This window comes from Trachypithecus francoisi, unplaced genomic scaffold, assembly GCF_009764315.1.
Source record: "Trachypithecus francoisi isolate TF-2019V2 unplaced genomic scaffold, Tfra_2.0 Lachesis_group2, whole genome shotgun sequence".
Classification (NCBI taxonomy): domain Eukaryota; kingdom Metazoa; phylum Chordata; class Mammalia; order Primates; family Cercopithecidae; genus Trachypithecus; species Trachypithecus francoisi.
Genome location: NW_022681465.1, coordinates 110,279,138 through 110,299,776, shown reverse-complemented (window position 1 = coordinate 110,299,776; position 20,639 = coordinate 110,279,138). Strand labels below are relative to the sequence as shown.

The 20,639-nt window shown below is 57.2% G+C and overlaps 2 protein-coding genes across 7 annotated transcripts; both read right to left on the bottom strand.

Moving 5' to 3' along the window:
* Window positions 1-4,850: 4,850 nt before the first annotated feature.
* Window positions 4,851-12,145, bottom strand: DOK3 (docking protein 3). 6 transcript variants are annotated; one of them, XM_033179985.1, is made up of 6 exons: window positions 11,036-12,145; window positions 10,753-10,935; window positions 9,530-9,835; window positions 6,113-6,212; window positions 5,845-6,017; window positions 4,851-5,763 (listed from the first exon to the last, which is right to left on the bottom strand). In XM_033179985.1, the coding sequence occupies exons 1-6, from the start codon at window positions 11,513-11,515 to the stop codon at window positions 5,086-5,088; spliced, it is 1,920 nt and encodes a 639-aa protein (XP_033035876.1). In that variant the 5' UTR covers window positions 11,516-12,145; the 3' UTR covers window positions 4,851-5,085. The 6 variants fall into 6 exon arrangements, with proteins under 6 accessions (XP_033035876.1, XP_033035880.1, XP_033035877.1 ...); XM_033179989.1 differs by having other exon boundaries at window positions 11,549-12,145; XM_033179986.1 differs by having other exon boundaries at window positions 10,753-10,862; window positions 11,549-12,145.
* Window positions 12,146-12,860: 715 nt separating this feature from the next.
* On the bottom strand, window positions 12,861-19,256 carry DDX41 (DEAD-box helicase 41). Its single transcript, XM_033179992.1, has 17 exons — window positions 18,150-19,256; window positions 17,956-18,066; window positions 17,548-17,707; window positions 17,378-17,452; window positions 17,190-17,250; window positions 16,946-17,082; window positions 16,455-16,527; window positions 16,185-16,338; window positions 15,970-16,106; window positions 14,959-15,121; window positions 14,623-14,754; window positions 14,291-14,362; window positions 14,058-14,154; window positions 13,774-13,923; window positions 13,600-13,671; window positions 13,375-13,485; window positions 12,861-13,210 (listed from the first exon to the last, which is right to left on the bottom strand). Exons 1-17 carry the CDS (start codon window positions 18,174-18,176, stop codon window positions 13,074-13,076), a joined length of 1,869 nt encoding a protein of 622 aa, XP_033035883.1. The 5' UTR covers window positions 18,177-19,256; the 3' UTR covers window positions 12,861-13,073.
* Window positions 19,257-20,639: the final 1,383 nt, after the last annotated feature.

Below are 20,639 nucleotides of genomic sequence, written 5' to 3'. Positions count from 1 at the left end.
TTCAGTTTCATCTTGCCCTTCCTAGGGGCAGCATGGGTCCAGGTTGATTCTCGTCCCCCGAAACACCCTTTTTCCCTGACTTCACAGCTTCTCCGTGCCCCACTGGCCCCTCCTCCCCATCCTCCTCTGCCTCTGGCTTTGGCTGTCTGATGCCATCTCTCTTTATTCTCACCCCCTAAGACCCCATACTGTCCTGTGGCTTTCAGTACCACCTGTATGCCAAGGCATCCCATGTTTCATGGCCAGTCTGACCTCTCCCCAGGAACTCCAGACTCCATTATCCAAAACGCTGCCTAGGTGTTTACTAGATCCGGGTTCCCAACCCCCTGTTTGTGGCCTGTTAGGAACTGGGCTGCACAGCAGGTGAGCAGCGGCAAGCCAGAGAAGCTGAGTATATATAGCAGCAGCATTAGATTCCGATAGGAGCGTGAACCCTATTGTGAACTGTGCATGCGAGGGATCGAGGTTGCTCGTTCCTTATGAGAATCTAATAATAAATGGGCCGGATGAGGTGGTTCACGCCTGTACCTGTAATCCCAGCACTTTGGGAGGCTGAAGCGGGGGAGGATCACTTGAGGTCAGGAGTTCAAGACCATCCTGGCCAATATGGTGCAACCTCGTCTCTACTAAACATAGAAAAATTAGCTGGGCGTGGTGACACATGCATATAATCCCAGCTACTCAGGAGGCTGAGGCAGGAGAATCACTTGAACCGGGGAGGCAGAGGTTGTAGTGAGCCAAGATGGCTCCACTGCACTCCAGCATGGGTGACAGAGCGAGACTCCATCTCAAAAAAAAAAAAAAAAAAAAGATACATTTATCATTTATCACTCCATTAATGATAAATGTACTGCACTTGAACCATCCTGAAGCCATCCCTCCCCCCGCCCCCGCCAGTCCGTGGAAAAATTGTCTTCCATGAACGCAGTCCCTTCTGCCAAAAAGGTTGGGGAACCACTGTACCAGGTATCTCAGACCATCATGGCCCACCTTTCCCACCTTGTGCCTTTCCTACCTCCCTAACTCATTCCTGACTTCAAGAAGTGCCACCAACATTTATCCAACTGGTTCAGCAGGAACGGTGAAGTTATCCTTCCTTTCTCTTCTGTCCTCCCCCAGATTCTGCAAATTCCACCTTCAGCATGTTCACATCTCATCGCTGCTTCCACCATTGTCCCAGCCACTGCCATCTTGTGCCTGTGCCCCTGTAACAGTCTCCTAATGGGTATCCCTGCTTTCACCCTTGCCCCTTCCAGAGTCTTCATGAAGCAGCCAAAGTGATATTTTTAAAGCCAGAATCACACCACCATGTCACTCCGAGCTTTTAGCATTCCAGTGAGATCATATTGCACTCAAAATAAAACTAAAGTCCTTAAGACCTACAGAACATGAATAAACTGGGTCTGACTCCTACCACTCGCTCCCTCCACTCCAGCCACCCTGACCTCCTCACTCACATTTCCTCCAGCAGACCAAGCATATTCCTGCCTCAGGGCCTGTCCACTTGCCAGTTCCCCTGCTTGAAACACTTTTTTTTTTTTTTCTTTTTTTGAGACGGAGTCTCACTCTGTCATCCAGGCTGGAGTGCAGTGGTGTGATCTTGGCTCATTGCAACCTCCACCTCCCAGGTTCAAATGATTCTTCTGCCTCCGCCTCCCGAGTAGCTGGGATTATAGGCATGAACCACCATTCCAGGATAACCACCATTCCAGGACTGGGGGTCCTGGCAGTCCTCCAGCAGAGAGGACCCCTGGCTCCCATTCCTTGGCCTCGGGAGCCTCCCAGCACAGGCAGCCCCTGGGTCGCAACTGGACCTGGACAGGGACACAGCGCCCTCTGGTGGCCAAGACTCCTGAGGCTCCAGGCCCAGGCCTCTAGAGTCCTGGTGGTTTCCAAGGACTTTCCCACAGTCCCCTTGGAATATCACAGAAATCCCTATGAAACAAAGCAGCTCAGATTTGTAATGAAGGCTGGGCACCCAGAGTCGGTTCTAGCCATGTCCCTGACTCTCTGGGTGACCTTCTGTGTGTCCTGGGATTTGTTGAGCTGCCAAGGACTGGGCTTGGGTTTGCCACTGTAGGGAGTGGGGGTGCCTGCAGCAGCACCTTGACTGCTTGCCTCTTGGCCTCAGCTTGCTAAGGCCTTACCCATCAGGAAGTGCTTGCATGAATGAGTAAGCTGAAATCTTCCTCCCCATGGCTCTAGCATCCCTCCAGGCTTTGCGTTCTGTGTCCACACACATGCTGGAAGGACACCAAGAGTCTCCATTCCCCCAACCCCCTTTCATCCATGGGATCTGGAGATGCCTTTTCCACATCCAGATGTCTCGTGTGCAGTGGGATTACTAAATCTGGAGCTCAGGGGGAGGTCTGCACTGAAGACAGACCTTTGGGGGTCAGCACCGAGGGTCTGTGACACCTGGAGAATGACTGGCTTGCTGAGGCCAGTGGTTCCCAGCCTAGGCTGCATATTACAATCATCCGGAAACGCAGTGAGCATTGGGGCCCAGACCCCACCCACCCAGAATGATGAACTCAGAGCCCCTGTGTGTGAAATGGATTTTTAAAATTGTTTATTCTCTTGGTAGGTCACTCACAGAACATGCATGGACAGTTTTACAGGCTTTCAGGAGATTCTTTGTGTAGCAGGGTTGAGCTACACTATATCTGAGCCTAGGACCCTGGGACGAACTCAGAGAAGGCAGCAGTAGAGGCTGGGAAAGACAGAGTTACGAGGTAGGAGGAAAAGCAAGTAATGGGGAGTGTTTCAAGACCCAGAGCTGAGTGCTGCTGAGAAGTCAAAGTCCCTGTTGCTTTTGGAGCAACGTTTTGGAGAATAACGTTGGTGACTCTAATAAGAGCCACATGGTTCAAATCCCGGACGAGCCCTCAGGTTTACAGTTTTGCCGGGCGCGGTGGCTCAAGCCTGTAATCCCAGCACTTTGGGAGGCCGAGGCGGGTGGATCACGAGGTCAGGAGATCGAGACCCTCCTGGCTAACACGGTGAAACCCCGTCTCTACTAAAAATACAAAAAACTAGCCGGGCGCGGTGGCGGGCGCCTGTAGTCCCAGCTACTCGGAGGCTGAGGCGGGAGAATGGCGGGAACCCGGGAGGCGGAGCTTGCAGTGAGCTGAGATCGCGCCACTGCACTCCAGCCTGGGCGACACAGCGAGACTCTGCTCTCAAAAAAAAAAAAAAAAAGAGCCACATAATGGCATCATGGGGATGAAGGAGAGTTAATTGAGGGAAAAATAGGGGTAAGAAAGTGGAAATGAAAGTAATCAACAACTCTTTTGAAGAGTTTTTGCTGTGAAGAGGAACAGAGAAACAGGGAGGTGGCCAAAGGGGAATGTGAGGGCAAGGGAAGGTTTAAAATGTGACATTACAGAGCATGTTTAGATGTGGCTGGAAAAGCCGCTGATAGGATGAATGGGCCCAGGAGAGAGCTCAAGTTTCCAAGCTCTGAGGTGAGAGGAGCCGGGATCAGAGCATAGCTGGGGACACTGTTGCTACTGTAGGGGTAGGAAGAAGACGGATAGATGCCAGTACACTTGCAGATGCAGTGGGAGAGCCTGACCTGTTTCCCCAACATGCCTGTGAGGAGACACTGGGTAGGGACAGACAAGAGATTCTGGGGAGGAGAAAAGCTGCCCCTCTAGGGCACAGGGTCTCTGGTGGCAGGGAGCGCCTGCCTTGCACTGTTAAGGATGCAGTCAGCCTGCTTAAATGGATTTATTTGGCTATGGGCAGCTGTGTGCAGGCCCAGAGGAGGTCTGGGCTCATCCAAGGCTGGGGGCTTTGCCAGACCAGTAAGATGAAAGGAGAGAGAAGGGGGGAAGGGACTATGGAGAACAGAGGGGATGGTGGGCAGAGGCCTGGAAGAGCCAGAAAAGGGTCCCTGTAGGTCAGTGTGGCTAGGCAGGGGCGGTATTGGCCGTGCTAGAGGAAGTGAGCTGGAAGGAGGAGGTGGCCAGAGGATGAGGCTTGGACAGGAGAGAGCAAAAATTATGTGTCCGTCATGAAAATGAGGTTCAGGATACGCCAAGGGTGTGGGCAGCTGAGGTGGAGTTGCGGTGAGGGGCCAAGCAGCCAGACCCCTGGAGGCATGTTTGTGCGCATGGCTGGCTCCTAGGATGGCGACAGGAGTGAGCAGAGGAGGGAATGCAGCACGGAAGTCTTCAGGAAACTTCTCTCCCCCTGGAATGTGAGCTCCCGAACAGGACCAAGGCTGTCCTGAACACAGCCATGTCCCCCAGTGCCCGGCACTGAGTAGGCACACAGCAAAACTCTCATCCTGAACACGGCCATGTCCCCCAGCGCCCGGCACTCAGTAGGCACACAGCAAAACTCTCATCCTGAACACGGCCATGTCCCCCAGCACCCGGCACTGAGTAGGCACACAGCAAAACTCTCATCTAGGATGATGCCTGATACCTCATTTGTTCTCTCTCCTTTACAGATGAGGGGACTGAGGCCTGGGGTTCCCAGAAGTATCTGCAAATTGTTGGAGTTTCAGCAGGGAACAAGTGTGTGGAGCGAGGGTGTCTCTGAAATCCCTTCCACCTGCTCCCCGCCCCCATTGCCTCCTCCCAGCTCAGGCCTCCGGGTCTCCAGTTGGGCCCTCATGTTGCTCCTTCCCGAGTCTGACAAACAAGCCTCACGGTTCCCTCCGCCTGCCTCTTCGTGTCACTCTGGCCATGGAGGGCCACATGGAGTCCTAATGATCTCCATCCTGTCTGTCTGCTGCAGTGGATTTGAGCCCATGGGTGGCAGGTCAGGCCCAGGTCACCTGTGCCCCTGGAACTGGCACAGGGCGCTGGTGCTGGCCGCAATGAACGTGGGCAGGGGCGTGTGCCGTGAGTGTCCCTGTTGGGAGCTGCTCTGAGCTTTATTATCTGCGAGTCTGCACACTGCATATGTGGAGGGCAGGGCAGGGCTGAGGTCCTCCACAGGTGGCCTGCCTTGTTCCTGCAGGCCAGGGTAGACACAGGCGTGTGTCCGCATGGGCCCACTATTTGCCCACCAGCCCACCCTCCTGTCCCAGGGGGAGCACCTCTCCCCTCTGGCCACCACTCTGCTGGGTGTTCAGGGCCGGTCACAAGGGGCAGGGCCCTTCCTCCGCTCACGACTCAGCAGCGTCACCAGCTTGGCCTTGAAGCCTGCCTGAGGGTCAGGGCGGCCTGTGCCCTCTGCCTCATCCAGCTCCAGCAGCCGCCGGTACTGGGCTTCCAAACTGTTGTCGTGGGCCGGGCTGGGCCAGCTCAAGTCTTCGCCGTTGTGGTAGATGGGACTGGCTGTGGGGCTGCGGCCGCCAGGGCCCTCGTGCCGCTCAGGTTCCCCGCTGTGCGGTGTGGGGCTGGCCTCCAGCACGCACAGGTTCTCATAGAGGTGCTCAGTGCGTGGGAGCCCACTGGCACGCTTGCACACTGAGGCGTAGAGCCCGGATGCCGGATCGCTGGGCTCCAGGCCTAGCAGTAGCGGCAGGCTCTGGGGTCCGGGCTCAGCCAGGCGCACCCTCCTGGAGGTGGGTGGCTCAGGTCCTGGTGGCATCTCCCGCAGCTCTCCGGGGGTGTCCAGGGAGGGCAGAGAGGTGGCCCGTGGCAGGGGGCAGGGCTGGGCCCTGGCCAGCTCTGGCAGTCGCTCCCGCTGGCGGGTGATGGCCCCAGCCACAGCCCTGCACAGGTCGGGGGCACAGGGGGTGCTAAAGGCGAAGAGGCCCTCACCTGAGTCGCAGCGGCGGCCGGCTTCAAAGGAGAACACGCCCTGGGCACAGGCGACAAGGGTGGGGATTAGCAGGAGGGTCCAGGGTGTTGGCCCCCCACCCTTCCCAACCCTGCACCTCACCTTGTCAGAGCCAAACTTGCGCAGGAAGTGGTAGGGCCAGCTGTAGAGGACCTGGGTGACCTTGGCCTCCTTCAGCTGGATGGCATCTGGGCCCAGCACCAGCAGGGCCGGCCCCTTCAGCTGGCAGCGGGTGGCGGCCTCGGTCCTCTGCACCACCACAGGAAACTCACCCACTGTGGCAGGTGGCCAGGACATCCCAGTCAGTCCCCCAAAGACCCAGCCCTGGGTGTGGGGGACTGAGGCTGCCCTTGCACCTCTTCCGACTTACCTTCCTGCCAGGAGGAATAGATGGAGTTTTCCTCCATGGGGACCAGACCCCTCTTGGGAGACTGGGCATCTGTGGATCCTGAGGAGGCCTCCCCTGTCCCCTGGGGAATGAGTTCAAGTCAAAGGTGGGAGCACCACACTCCCATGCCCTGTCCCCTCCCTTGGGGTCAGTATCCCAGGACTCCACCACAAGCCAGGGTCCCCTTCTGAGCCTGTTCTCCCACCTGGCTCCCCACTGAGAGTGCTGGGCTGGGAAAGGTGCTGTGCTTGAGGGTGTCTGAGAGCTGCAGATCACTGGGGACACAAGGGGATGTCCCCTGCAGCCCCTGGGCTTGGCTGGGCCGGCTTCTGCATGTCTCTGACAGCCTAGAGCAATATAGGGACAGGAGGCCGGGCGCGGTGGCTCAAGCCTGTAATCCCAGCACTTTGGGAGGCCGAGACGGGCGGATCACGAGGTCAGGAGATCGAGACCATCCTGGCTAACACGGTGAAACCCCGTCTCTACTAAAAATACAAAAAACTAGCCGGGCGAGGTGGCAGGCGCCTGTAGTCCCAGCTACTCTGGAGGCTGAGGCAGGAGAATGGCGTAAAACTCGGGAGGCGGAGCTTGCAGTGAGCTGAGATCCGGCCACGGCACTCCAGCCCGGGCGAAAGAGCAAGACTCCGTCTCAAAAAAAAAAAAAAAAAAAAAAAATACAGGGACAGGAGTGTTCTGGCTGGGACACACGTGTGAGCTGGGTGGGGAGCAGTACCCCTGGTGTCTTCTTCCATCTCACTGCAACCACCTGCTGTGACCCTGCAAGGTGCCCCCAATCTCTGCCTATGCCTCATCCCCACACTCAGGCCTTCAGCACGTCCTCTGGCTCTTTCCCACTCAGCCTGTCTACTAGGACCACCCTGGCCCATAGCAACACGGCCGGGTCAAATGCCACAGCTTCCTCACCAGGCTCCTTGCTCCTGTCAACTGCTTTTTTGAGATGGAGTCTTGCTCTGTCACCCATACTTGAGTGCAATGGCGAGATCTCAGCTCACTGCAACCTCCACCTCCCAGGTTTAAGTGATTCTCCTGCCTCAGTCTCCCAAGTGGCTGGGATTACAGGTGCCTACCACCACGCCTGGCTAATTTTTTGTATTTTTAGTAGAGACAGGGTTTTGCCATATTGGGCAGGCTGGTCTCGAACTCCTGACCTCAGGTGATCCACGTGCTTCGGCTTTCCAAAGTGCTGGGATTACAGGCGTGAGCCACCATGCCTAACCTCAACTGCCTTTTGTTTTTTTATTTTTTAAATATGATAAAATACAGAGAATATAAAATTTACTGTTTTAACCATCTTACATTTTTTTTGTTTTTTTGAGACACAGTCTTGCTCCGTCAGCCAGGCTGGAGTGCGGTGGCACGATCTTAGCTCACTGCAACCTCTGCCTCCCAGACTCAAGCAATTCTCCTGCCTCAGCCTCCCAAGTAATAGCTGGGATTACAGGCGTGTGCCACCATGCCCGGCTAATTTTTGTAATTTTTTTTTTAGTAGAGATGGGGTTTCACCACGTTGGCCTGGCTGGTCTCGAACTCCTGACCTCAGGTAATCCACCTGCCTCGGCCTCCCAAAGTGCTGGGATTACAGGCGTGAACCACCATGCCCGGTCCCTTTTACATCTTAAAGTGTATCACCAGTGCCTTTTTTTTTTTTTTTTTTTTTTGAGATGGACTTTCGCTCTTGTTGCCCAGGCTGGAGTGCAATGGTGCAATGGCGCCATCTTGGCTCACCTCAACCTCCACCTCCCAGGTTCAAGTGATTCTCCTGCCTCAGCCTCCTGAGTAGCTGGGATTACAGGCATGTACTACCACACCCAGCTAATTTTGTATTTTCAGTAGAGACGGGGTTTCTCCATGTTGAGGCTGGTCTCGAACTCCTGACCTCAGGTGATCCGCCCACCTTGGCCTCCCGAAGTGCTGGGATTATAGGCGTGAGCCACCATGCCCGGCCACCAGTACTTTTTAGTATATTCACAAGGTTGTGCAGCTGTTGCCACTATCTAGTTCCAGAACTTTTCCATCATCCCACATGGAAACCCTGCACCCATGAGCAGCCACTCCCCACTTCTCCCTTCCCCAGCTCCTGGCCAGACTCATCTGATTTCTATCCCAACGGAGTTACCTAGTCTGTGCATCTCTTTCTTCTTCTTTTTTTTTTTTTTTTTGAGACGGAGTCTTGCTCTGTCTCCCAGACTGGAGTGCAGTGGCCAGATCACAGCTCACTGCAAGCTCCGCCTCCCGGGTTCATGCCATTCTCCTGCCTCAGCCTCCCGAGTAGCTGGGACTATAGGCGCCCGCCACCTTGCCCGGCTAGTTTTGTATTTTTTAGTAGAGACGGGGTTTCACTGTGTTAGCCAGGATGGTCTCAATCTCCTGACCTCGTGATCCACCCATCTCGGCCTCCCAAAGTGCTGGGATTACAGGCGTGAGCCACCGCGCCCGGCCTCCTTTTTTCTTTTTTTTTTTAGAGACAGGGTCTCACCATGTTGCCCAGGCTGATCTTGAATTCCTAGGCTCAAGCAATCCTACCACCAAAGTGCGGGGATTACAAACGTGAGCCACCGCGCCTGGCCCGTTTGTTCGTTTTTATGGCTGAGTAGTATTCTGTCTTGTGGACAGACCACGTTTTGTTTATCCATTTGTCAGCTGATGGCCATGCAGGCTGTTTCCACCTTCTGGTGGCCGTGAGTAGTGCTGCTATGGGGTTTTTTTTGAGATAGGGTCTTGCTCTGTCTCCCGGGCTGGAGTGAAGTGGCACGATTACGGCTCACTGCAGCCTCGACCTCTGGGGCTCATGCGATCCTGCCGCCTCACATGTACATGTTTTGTTTGAACACCTGTTCTAGTTCTCTTGGGCACACACCTAGTAGTGGACCTGTGGGCCACATGGTAACTCTGTTTACCTCTTTGAAGAACACCCAGGCTCACTTCCTTTTGACCCATCACAGACCTTGTGGGGCTTTACAAATGTGTCTGGCTACAACCCTCCAAAGCCTTCACCTCTCACTCAGAACAGAACCACACACATGGCCTGGGGCATTTCAGCCGCTCCCCTAAGTCCCACGGGACTCCCTCTGTTCACAACTCCCCAGGCTGCCCCTGTCCTCCGACCTTTGCCCAGTGGGCTCCTATCATTCAGGGCCCTCCTCTGAGAGGCCTTCCCTGGCCACCCTGCCCATCGCACCCTCACTTCCTCCTGGTCCCCTGGCGGTCCATTTTCTCCACGGTGCGCGTGGCCCTCTGAGAGTCATTATAGATTTACTTTTCCCAGGATTGTAGGTGCTCAGTGGAGCTTGCTGGGTGACGGGATGTGAGTGAGCATGGAGGTGGACAAGTGGGGGGCAGGTGCCCCAGCCCAACCACCCCCCTGTCCGCCGCACTCACCGGGAAGGCCAGCTGGCAGATGGGGCCCATCCAGGCCTGGCGGTGCTGCGCAGCCAGCAGGTGGCTTCGCTCAGTGGTGGTGAGCAGGAAGGCACCGGTGTCCCGGGGGCAGCTCTCACCGTCGGCCGGCAGCACCGACACACAGTCAGCCAGGCGGATGACCCGTCGCTCCCCTCGCCGGCCAGGCCCTGCCGACCTGTCACCTGCTGCTCCCAGGCCACCATCCCGGACCTCCCAGCTCTCCAGCCGTGCCACGCCCGATGGGCTTCCTGCATACAGCAGAGCCCACACCTTCCGCCAGCACTTCTGTAGGAGAAGAGGGGGAGAGCGAAGACTCTTGGGTGGCAGATTCTTCGTGCCACTCGGCTCAGCACAAGCTGCTTGGCAAACGCTGCCACCCAGGAGCGGGCCTCTGCTCCCTAGTTTCTCAGGGCACCAGGAAGGAGGCCTTGGCTGGGCTTGGGACTGGTCAGCCCTGGGTTCAAATCCCAGCCCGCTCTTCCCGAACTGTGACCTCCACAAGCATCAGTGTCGTCTCTCAAAAGGCCACGAGAACACGAGTTGGGGCTGCTACCGGGTCATGTTTGTAAAGCATCCAGCGGCGGGGCAGACCACCAGACACTGCCATTATGTTGGCTCCCTCTCGCCCCCCAAAAGGGGCACTTGGGCCATAGGCCAAGGGCTGGGGTGGGAGGGAGGCCTCCACCTCACGCTGGTAAGGAAGGAAACATGCAAATAGCTTCGAGCAAAGGAAATTGACGGTTTATCTGCCTGGGCAGCAGCTGCAGCTGAGCTGCGGGGGTGTGGGGCCGCTGCCGCCGGGAGAGGTGACCCTCTTGCCTCGTTGCTCCCAGGACAGTGCCGCTGCAGGGAGGGGCTCCACCCTTGGGGCTCCAGCTCAGCCCCTCACCCTCCCTAGGGCCTGCAGTGGGTCAGAGGCCGTGAAGCGCTTCCCTGCTGGGAGGTTTGAGCCTTCGACCCTCTCCCGCTCCTGTATTCCCCGTCTCTCCCAGAGGCAGGGTCTGGCAGAGCCTGCTCAGCCCCTGCCATCTCCGGCCGAGACCCGTGCTCTGTTCCACTGCCTATACCTGGGGTGGGATCCTTCACCCTGACTCCCTTCCCAAGTCTCCCAGGTCTGCCTGGGCTGTCTGAGGCAGGGGCGGAGGCTGCATCTCCACCCACTGTTGGTCCTTGGCAGCCGCCTGGCAGCCAGGGGTCCCCACCTTGCCAAACTTGACATGCTGCTGGTAGAGGATGCCATCCTTGATAGGGGTCTCCACAGGGTCCATGGTCACGGCAGGGAGCAGGGCCGCCGCTTCAAGACCTGGGGAGACTGATGACAGGCTGGACGGGAACTCCTCACACTTCCCCTTCTGGCCACTTCCCGTCCCTCCGTCCAGAAGCAGCTGCAGGCCGGGGGGAGGGGAACCTGTCTTCAGCTCAGGGGCTGGGGGCAGTGTGTATTTCCTTCCTGGGGTTCTGGCTGCTCAAGGTGCCCACACCTACCTGGAGGGAGTCCCTGGCCACCTGAAGGCAAACAGCCTGCGCCCGCACTTGGTTCAGCTGGGCACGAGCGTCTGGTGGCAGTCTGGCTCCCTGCATCATACGTTCCCGCCCTCCCCCGACCCGCCCTGGGCAGCTGTGCACCCTGGGCCTGACACTCCCTGGCCGTGCCTCCACCCGCCACCCTTCTCTAGCCAACTCCTGGCTTTCCCACTCGGCATCCCGGCTTGAGCGCCTCACCCCATCTTGCTGCTCTTTCTCCCTGAAATCTCTCGTGTTCACCTGCTCCTCTCCACCCCACGAGCTGCTGAACATTGCCAGCCTTGGCATGCCCCTGGGGGACACAGCCCCAGTGGGGCCCCATGCAGCACTCTCCACAACCCAAGACCACCCTGTCTCTCCCTTTCCTGGGGTGCAGCCCTGGCTCCTCAGCCCAAGACTCAGGGGCTCCTGTGCTCTGGCCTCCATCTCCCCCAGGCTCATTCCCCCAGACCAGCCCCTCCAGGGCCTCCTCACCACTGTGCTGCCTGGGGTGGTGGGCCGCCCCTTCTTCCTGGAGGCCTTCCCTGACCACTACATGCCGTCCGAGAGCACAAAGGCCCTCACGGTATACACTCACGCTGGGCATCCAGTCCACATGGGATCCACACCCCTGAATGGCCCCAACCACGTGAGTGTGGGTGGCAGGTCCCAGTGGGCCCCGGAGAGGTCACGTTATTGAAAGCGTTGCTTCCTGCTGGGGGCTCATTTTGTTGGCTTGCCTAGCAGGAGGCCAGGAGCGGGGCTGTGTGTGTATCTCTATTCTGGAACAGCCTCAGGTCATTCAGCCTCACCTCTGGGAGAGAACATGGAAGCAGGCTAAGGAATGCCGTCTGGGCATGCACTTGGCCAGGAAATATTTCCTACAGGCCTCCTAGCACCCGGCTGTGCCCACTGTGGCCCAGGCAGCCCTGAGCTCCAGCCACCTCAGACACCACGTCCTTTGCATTCTCATCGCCATTTCAACAGTGAGGAAATCAGTGCTTAGAAAAATTAAGTAACTTGCCCAAGGCCACACACCAAGTGACAAATATGGCTTGAGCAACCGCCGTCCCACTGGGATGAGCATGTGTCATACACACCAAGTACCTGGCTCAGAGGAAGTGTGGCCGCCTGTGCCGTCCCTGCCTATCTCTCATCAGATGCCGAGATCCTGCTTCATCTGCCAGCGGTCTTGTGACTGCCGTCCACGTTTCTGTGTGTGCATCTTTCTCTCCCCTCGCCTGAGAGCTTCCCAGGTAGCCATCTCCCTGGCCCGTCTAGGTCCTCACAGCTCAGCAGAGCTGGGCACAGAGCAGGCTTAGGGGGAGCTTGTGGCCTGAACGACAGTTCTATGATATCTGCTGCCTCCTCAGTCAACAGAGCAGAGGGCTTCCTATGGGTGGCTGGCGCAGGCAGGCAGTGGGTGGGGAGCCTGAGGCAAGCAGCAGCCTCCCAAGGGGCTTCAGGAGAAGCCCCTGAACCATCACACCACTGATAGGAAGAGGGAGGCTGAGAGCTGTGACAGCTGGCCAGGGAGACCAGAGAATCCAAGCACTTCTCCTTGGCCTGCCAATGTGGTCCCTCCTTGAGTCATAAATTCACACAACCCAATGGAGAGATGCTGAGTCCCCAGAGGCGGGCACCAGCTCGGTGGCTCCTTCCACGCCCAAGTACCAGCGGGCCGGGTGTTGGCAGTGCTAGCAGGAGACGCGGGGGCCTTGCCTCAGAGGGGCTCCAGAGGTCAGAGATGATGTCTGCCCAGGAACCAGGGGGCGGATGAGACGAAACGCAGAGGCAGGGCCAGGGCTGGGATAGAGGTTTGTGCTTTAATGGCAGCTGGGGTGAAAGGAAACAAAAATAGTAATTCTGAGGAGCACAGGGAATAGGCAACCAGGACCAGTCTGGCCCAGCCCAGGCCAGCCGAGCTGAGATGCTGGTTCTGTCCGGGGGCTGCTGTGTGTGTAGACTGGCGGCAATCTTGGGGACCGAGGCCCCTTGGAGAGGAGGGAAGACCGCTGGGTCAGAAGTCCATGGAGCTGTGGGCCAGGTAGTCCTTGCGGCCGATGTTGCTGACCTGCTTGGTCTGCATAGCCTCAAGTTTGGGGCAGTCGGTGATCCGATGGCCCAGGCCCCCACAGAAGGCACAGCCGCGCTCTCCTGGGGGAATGGGGACAGGGATCAGCCAAATCAAGGGCCAGGATCCACGCCCTGGACCTCAGGCCCCGTTAGGCACCCTCGGTCCCTGTTTCATGTTTCTGACTTCCAGCACCCCCTCCTGCCACCCGCCGGCTGGGGACTCGGGGATCCCGTTCCGCAGTCACCTCCAATGTCCAGCATGGACTCGTCCCCGCAGTGCAGCACCTGCAGCACGGGCGGCACCTTCTGCCTGGCTTCCAGCAGCAGCGCTTTGAGGTCCATCAGCACTGACTCATCTGGGGGAGGAGTGGGGAAGCATCAGGGCCCATCCTGGGCCCTGTGGCCAGAACCTGGGTGGCCACAGGCAGGGACCCGGGGAATAGCTAAGGTGGCTCTGGTGACAGTCTCACCACAGGCTTTGTTGATGAAGGTAGTGGCGATGCCTGTGTTTCCCGAGCGCCCGGTGCGGCCAATCCGGTGTACTGCAGAGAGAGGGACAGAGTCTCTGGCCCACTGCTGGACACGAGGTGCCTGGCTTAGCCCTTCCCCAGCCTAGCCCACGCCCTTGGGCCCCAGGCCCCTACCATAGTTCTCAATCTCCTCTGGCATGTCATAATTTATAACATGCTGGATGGCAGGAAAGTCCAGGCCCTTGGAGGCAACGTCTGTGGCTACTAAGACATCCTTCTTGCCCTCCCGGAATGCCTCGATGGCCTTAGTCCGTTCCTCCTGGTCTGGGGAGGGTCAGGCAGACACTGTTAGAGCCACCATGGGATAGGGGAGTGGCAGGCCGACCAAGTAGGGGAAGGCGTTAGGTAAAGCGCCGCTATTACGGCAGGGTCCAAGCCAGTGCTTGCACCACCCTGACCTTTGCCCCCATGGATGGCTACGGCCTCAACCCCCTTGAGCAGCAGGTACTCGTGGATGGCGTCCACGTCTGCCTTCTTTTCTGCAAAGATGAGTACCTGCCCGGAAAGACAAATTCCAGTCAGGGGCTAAAACTGCCTGGGCACCCACCTCACCTCCCCCGGCACTCTGTCCCCTCCAAAGCCCTGCCTGGTCCTAGGGACTCTGGCCCCAGCCTGGCCTGGCTGCACTCACAGGCGGGGGTGTCTTCTGCAGGCACTCGAGCAGGTACACCATCTTGGCCTCCTCCTTCACGTATTCTACCTCCTGCCACCACAAGGTGATCTTAAGGTTAGGTTTACCCGCCGTAGCCCTGCCATAGCCCGTCATCTGGACCATGAGGTGACCAGAAGCCTCTGGCCGCCAAGGGCTGGGTGTCCTAAAAATTTCCCTGGTTAAGGGTCAGAAGCTTTGAATGAAACCCCCAGTTCCCACAAGGTGGACCCCCAGCTCCAATCAGCTTCAGGGAGCCTTATCAGATCCAGCCCCCACAGGTGAGAGACTGCCCATCAGGAGCGCCTGCCCACCTGGATGACATCCAGGCTGGCAGCCCCAGCGCGCCCCACGTTGATGGTGACAGGCTTTACAAGGGCGCTCTTAGCAAAGTTCTGAATCTTCTTCGGCATGGTGGCACTGAAGAGCAGGGTCTGTCGCTGGCCCTGAGGAAGTGGGGGGGTTGCGACCAAGGGCACGCAGGGCTGGGCTGAGGGGCATGGGGTCTGCGGAAGCTGAGCAACTGAGACACAGCCCACGAAGTATGAGCAGTGGGTGGTGTGGTCAGGGGCGTGGGGTCTCCACAGTTTGATGTGGTGTGCGGTGGTGGGGTGGTATAGGGGTGCCCTGGCTGGGCAGGGGGCAGGCACCTTGAAGTAGGAGAAGATGGTGCGGATGTCGCCCTCGAAGCCCATGTCGATCATGCGGTCAGCCTCATCCAGGGCCAGGTAGCGGCAGATGTCTAGGCTGACCATCTTCTTCTGCAGCAAATCCATGAGGCGCCCTGGGGTGGCCACCATCATGTGTACACCGCTGGGGACCAAGCAGAGACCCTGAGGTTGGCGCCACTGGCCTAGCACCTACCTAGAGGCAAGGAGACACCCTGAATCTGTTCTGCTGTCTGTCCTCCTTCCTATTTCTTTGTCCCCTTCTCATCGTTCCCACCACCTGCCCCATGTATAGCACACAACCCTCTCCCAAGGCGCTGCAGCCATCTTCACCACCGCTCAGCCTGGCACGCCCTTCCCCCTTCTCCTGGGTCAGTCCTCTCACCCAGAAGCGCTGTCCTGAAGCTCCAGAGGCTTTACTCGGGGCTCACTTTCCTGGTCCACTGGCTTCACCTTTTCTGTGCCCACATCTCTCTAAGACTCAGAAGTCCATAGAGAAAGGCCTCTGGGATGGGGTCTGGCCCATCTGTAAACAGAGGGCCTGGTCCAGGGCCTCTGGCAGCCTGCAGAGGACTGCACAGCATGGAAAGGACACAGGTGCCGCTGGGATCCAGCCCTACCCCAGTGCCTCAACCTCCTTTACTGACCACCGAATGACCCTGACATTCCTGGGCCGTCCACCTCTGTGCTTTCAGCCTGGACTGCTCCTCTTCCAAATTCAAACGTCACCTTCCCTGCAAAGCCTTCTCTGAGCTCCCACCTCCTAGATGTCCCCAACAAGGTGGGCCATTCCATCTGCTGTGCTCCCACAGTACCGGGCCACATCCCTCTGTCCTCCCCGAACTGACCTCCCCATTAACTGGGAGCTCCTTGAGGGTTGGACTCACAGCAGCCCTCTGTGAAGATCTGTGGAGTGGCTAAGGTAAAGCGTCCTTTAGCTTTTCCACGGACTCGCAGGTGGCAGAGGTGGGGGCAGGGAGCGCCAGCACTCACTGTCGGATGGTCTCCATCTGCTCCTTCACGGACATGCCCCCAATGCAGAGCGCGCAACGCAGGAGTGGTGAGCTGTCCTCCTGCAGCAGGCGGCAGTAGTACTCCAGGATGCCATGGGTCTGCCGGGCCAGCTCCCGCTGCAGGCAGAGGGACAAAGGCTGGTACCAGATGGCAGCCCCAGTCTCTGGCCTGCCCTACAGGCCAGCCTGTCTTACCGAGGGGCATATGATGAGTCCGTAGGGTCCCTCGCGCTTTGAGAAGGGTAACCTCTTCTCTTGTTCCAGGCAGAACATGATGACAGGCAACGTGAACACCAGTGTCTTGCCTGAACCCGTGAAGGCGATGCCTATCATGTCACGGCCAGATAGACTGTTGGGAGAGGATGACCCGAGAGCCAATTTCAACAGAAGATGAAGGACGTCTAGCCATTGCTCCTCCCTGTTCCCGCCCTCCTCAAGGAGCCCAGGTCCACGGTCCGCACTCACATGGTGGGGATGCCCTGGATCTGAATGGGTGTTGGGTGGTGGATGCCTTTCTTCTTCAGGCCTCTCAGGATGGCTACGAAAACCAACGGACACCGTCCTTGTGACTCACAGGTACTTTCTCAGAGCCCCAAAGCCTGTAAAACTGGCACTACCCCTACAAGTTGCAGATGATGAAACTGAGGCTCAGAGCAACAGAGAGAGAGGGAGGAAAAAAAAAGCAAAAAAGAGACTTGTCCAAGGCCCACAGGCTAGATGCAACCAGGACTTGTACCAAGTGTCTATGCCCAATGGCACTTTCCTCCTGAAACAGCAGAGAACAATGAACATGTACAGCTGGGGCAACAAGGAACCTAAAGAAACTTCTCCTCAAATCCCTCCAGCCCCAGTGACTGGATCCAATGCAGATGTGGCTGAACTCAGGGTGGGCTCGGACATAACCTCACAGGCATTTGATTATAAAAGTGTGGTATCTCTCTCCGGTCCCTGACTACCTGCAGGAAACTTCATTTCCTTGAAGCTCTTGATGGGTGGTGGGATACCGTCTCCCTCCACCAGGATGTGGTATTTCTTCCGCACGCGCTCATGTCGCTCTTCAGACATGCTCAGGACATAACGGGGCGGAGTCCAGCTGTGGATGGGTAACAGGGATCAAGAGAGCTCTGGGAACAGCTGGCCTGGGAGCAACCCTGCATGTCCCATCTTAAGCAAGGGCAACTGCAGACTGTACAAACATACCTGGTTTTGATGGGGTCATCATATGTGATGCCTTTGGCCATCTCCTTCACTGACATCAATGCTGAGGAGAAAGACATGGCTCAGGGCTGGCTCCTACTTCTGAAAAGCCAGATCCGTTGAGATAACATGCCTGGGGCTGGGAGGAGGAGACTCAGTCTACCTCCTCACTATCGTGGCTACAACCATACCTCGGCCCTCAGCCACACTCTCCAGGATCTTCTCTTCTTCCTTCAGCTGCTTCTCCTTGGCAGACTCTTTGCGGGCTGAGAAAAGAAGTGGAAGATGTCAGACAGATACCAACACGGTGCGCCAGGCTCGGCTTCTCCTTTCCCGCCCCCGGCAGTGCTGCCCAGCCCACCTTCAGCCTTCTCTTTAAGGTGCTGGTGCTGATCCAGGAGGCTGACGTTGGACTGAGGGCCTAGCGGGATGTCGTCCTCATCTCCCCGGGGTTCACTACCGCTGTCCTGCTGCTCTTCCTCCGCAGCTCCCTTGCGTCTTCGCTGCAGCAGCTTCTGGAGCTGAGGTTCCACCCGGGACCCACAGACAGAATGGGAATGGGGTCCACAGGGCCAGCGTCAGGATCCTGCCTTTGGGACGAGGATCCTGTGCCCGAGGCGCAGAACCGCCCTACCCCTCAGATCAGGCCGTCGGTCCTTCGTTTGTCTGGGGGCCGCGCCCCGGTGTACTGAAGCTCACTCCTCAGACTGCCCACCTCCCTGCGACCGGCGGTTACGGCCCCATCCCTCCCCGGACGCGGGCCCCTCACCAGTAGCTGCCGGCGCTGCCGTAACGGCACATAGGGTACGTAGTCCTCGTCGTCCTCATCCTCCGCCTCGGAGCGGCTTCCTCCGGCAGGCACCTCGTCGATGCGAGCCCGCTGCAAGCACACGTGAGTCAGGCACAGCCTGCTCCCTTCTTCACGCCTGCTCTCACCCGCAAGGAGCCTCGCCTCTCTCCTACCTTCCGTTCGGGTTCCGACTCCTCCATTCTTTGCTGCACGCATGCGCGCCACGGGGAAACCCCGCCTCATCTTTGCGTGGGACCCAATCCGATGTGAAGAAGCGAACGTCGGCGCCTAGCAACGACCTCGGAGTTCCGGATCGCGCAGAGGGACAAATTTGCTCCGGAGCTGCTATTGCACGGCGAAGCGTCGACGCTTTCATGGGTGGTTACGCGACAGTTGCCGAGACCGAGGGCGAAACCGGCCGCAAGGCATTGTGGGACACTGGAGGACTTGGAGCATGCGCTAAAAGACTCAACCCAGGCCCACTGGAAGAGGAAGACGCACGCAGCGAAGACAGCTGATCCGCAGTCGGGGCGGGCCGCCGGGTGCCCAACCTCTCCCAGAGCATGGCGTCTTGGGCACGCCCCTACCGGCGGACAGTGCGTCCTCTAGGGCCGGGAGCTCTGGGCCGAGTCCGCGTGGGCCGCCTGCGCTTCCATCCCTGCCAGGGCCGCCGGGGTTGCGGGATAAACTGCTCCACGCACCCTGCCGCCCTGACTGCGCCTGTGTGACACCTATGTTCAGTGGTGGAGGACGCATCAGATACGGATGGCAGTGGTTTTGAACTGGGAGGCCCTGTATAAATGTAAACGGTTATTACTGTAAATGCCCTAACAGAGCTGCCTGGGGGGCGCTTCCAGGGAAGCGTGGGAATCTCAGGCTGGGAGAGGAGAGGCGTCCTGGGCCAGGGCGCTGCAGGACTACAGGCCTGGCGATGTGCAAGTACACAGATTCACCAGGCAACAGCATTGCGGCCAGGGTGGGATGGGGAAGCCGGAGCTAAGGCCAGAAAAGGAGATTGCGACCAGGGCATACCTGCTGTGACTCTCAGAGTAAGTGGTTTCAACTTTATTAGAGACTTCTGAGGAGGAATTACTTGGTCAGCTCTGTGCTTTCTTTCCTTCAAGAGTGTGTGCTGGGCATTGGCACTGCGCTCAAGCAGATGATAATCAAGACACATACCTGGTGTGCGAGGAGCTTATGGATTAGTTGACACTAGAAATATAGACAGATAACTGGTCTTGAAATTAAAGATTCTGGGGGCTGGGCGCGGTGGCTCACGCTTGTAATCCCAACACTTTGGGAGGCCGAGGTGGGCGGATCACGAGGTCAGGAGATCCAGACCATCCTGGCTAACACGGTGAAACCCCGTCTCTACTAAAAATAAAAATATTAGCCGGGCGTGGTGGCGGCGCCAGTGGTCCCAGCTACTCGGGAGGCTGAGGCAGGAGAATGGCGTGAACCCGGGAGGCGGAGCTTGCAGTGAGCCGAGATGGCGCCACTGCACTCCAGCCTGGGCGACAGAGCCAGACTCCATCTCAAAACAAACAAACAAAAAACCCTAAGACAAGGTACCGCTTTTGGAAGTGTCATAGTTTTCATAGTACAATGGCCTCTTAGCTGGGATGTGAAGGATACACAGGAATTCATGACAAACGGGGAAAATTAAAGGAGGAGGAAAATATGTGAAAGTTGGGAGACCTGCGGTTGTGAGACCTTACTGGAGAGGAAGGTCATCCAGCATGGCTGGAACAAGTACTGGAGTCAGGGGCCCAGGCACGAAGGTCCCAAATGCCACAGAAGTCTGTTTCCATAGGTAGATGGGCTGCTTGATCAGACCTGCAAATTTTGAATGAAGCAGAATTTTAGGTAGTGTTGCCAATTCAACTGCAGGGCAGGAGAGTAGTACAAGAGCCCATGGGAGAGGGGAACACAGCCAATAAATTTACAGAGAAAGGTTTCACAGGGATTTCACAGCGTCCACATTTCCCTTGGGGATTGGGAAAGGCCAGGGACCAGGAACCAGGAATTGTGAGTCTGTGGGCACTGCTGTTCTTTTCTTTAGTAAAGAAAGCTTCGGCTGGGCACAGTGGCTTGTTCCTGTAATCCCAGCTCTCTGGAAGGCCAAGGCAGGAGGATCACTTGAAGCCAGGAGTTTGAGGCCAGCTTGGACAACAGAGCAAGACCCCCCATCTCTATTAAAAAAAAAAAAATAAAGAAGCTAGTGCTTACTGCCAGTCCCTTGGTAGGTCTCAACCTGGGAGGGATAGAGGAGGATACATGGTTTCTGATCCTGCTCACAACACCCAAATACATGACTCTTAGTGACCCTGTTAGCTCCCCATGTAAACTTGAGTTGGTTTTAGGAGCAGAAACTAAATTTTGGGGCATGGAGTTTGGACACAAGTGTGTGAGGGGCATTTTGGGCAAACTCATCATATTAAAATCCAAATTTACAAATCATCCATTTCGGGGGATGAGGTAGTTTGCTTGACTTTACATAAGAGTTCATTATCCTCTTAACTCTCAAGTCCTCAGCTACATGTCCCACCCCCACTGGAATATCAGATCTAATTTATAAAAAAAACTCAGTTTACCCCCAACTTCCCATGACTGTGTGAAGTCAGTGTGAGCGGCCTTGATGGCCCAGGCTACAGATCCATGAA

Coding starts and splice junctions, on each gene's coding strand:
- DDX41 (XM_033179992.1), bottom strand. CDS start 18,176: ATGGAGGAGTCGGAACCCGAACGGAAG. Junction 14,755..14,958: donor CCATCTTCTCCTACTTCAAG/GTGCCTGCCCCC, acceptor CCACTTCCTCAG/GGCCAGCGACAGACCCTGCT. Junction 13,486..13,599: donor CTTCATCAACAAAGCCTGTG/GTGAGACTGTCA, acceptor CTCCTCCCCCAG/ATGAGTCAGTGCTGATGGAC.
- DOK3 (XM_033179985.1), bottom strand. CDS start 11,515: ATGAGCCTGGGGGAGATGGAGGCCAGAGCACAGGAGCCCCTGAGTCTT. Junction 6,213..9,529: donor TCTGCCAGCTGGCCTTCCCG/GTGAGTGCGGCG, acceptor CTCATTCCCCAG/GGGACAGGGGAGGCCTCCTC. Junction 5,764..5,844: donor GCAAGTTTGGCTCTGACAAG/GTGAGGTGCAGG, acceptor GCCTGTGCCCAG/GGCGTGTTCTCCTTTGAAGC.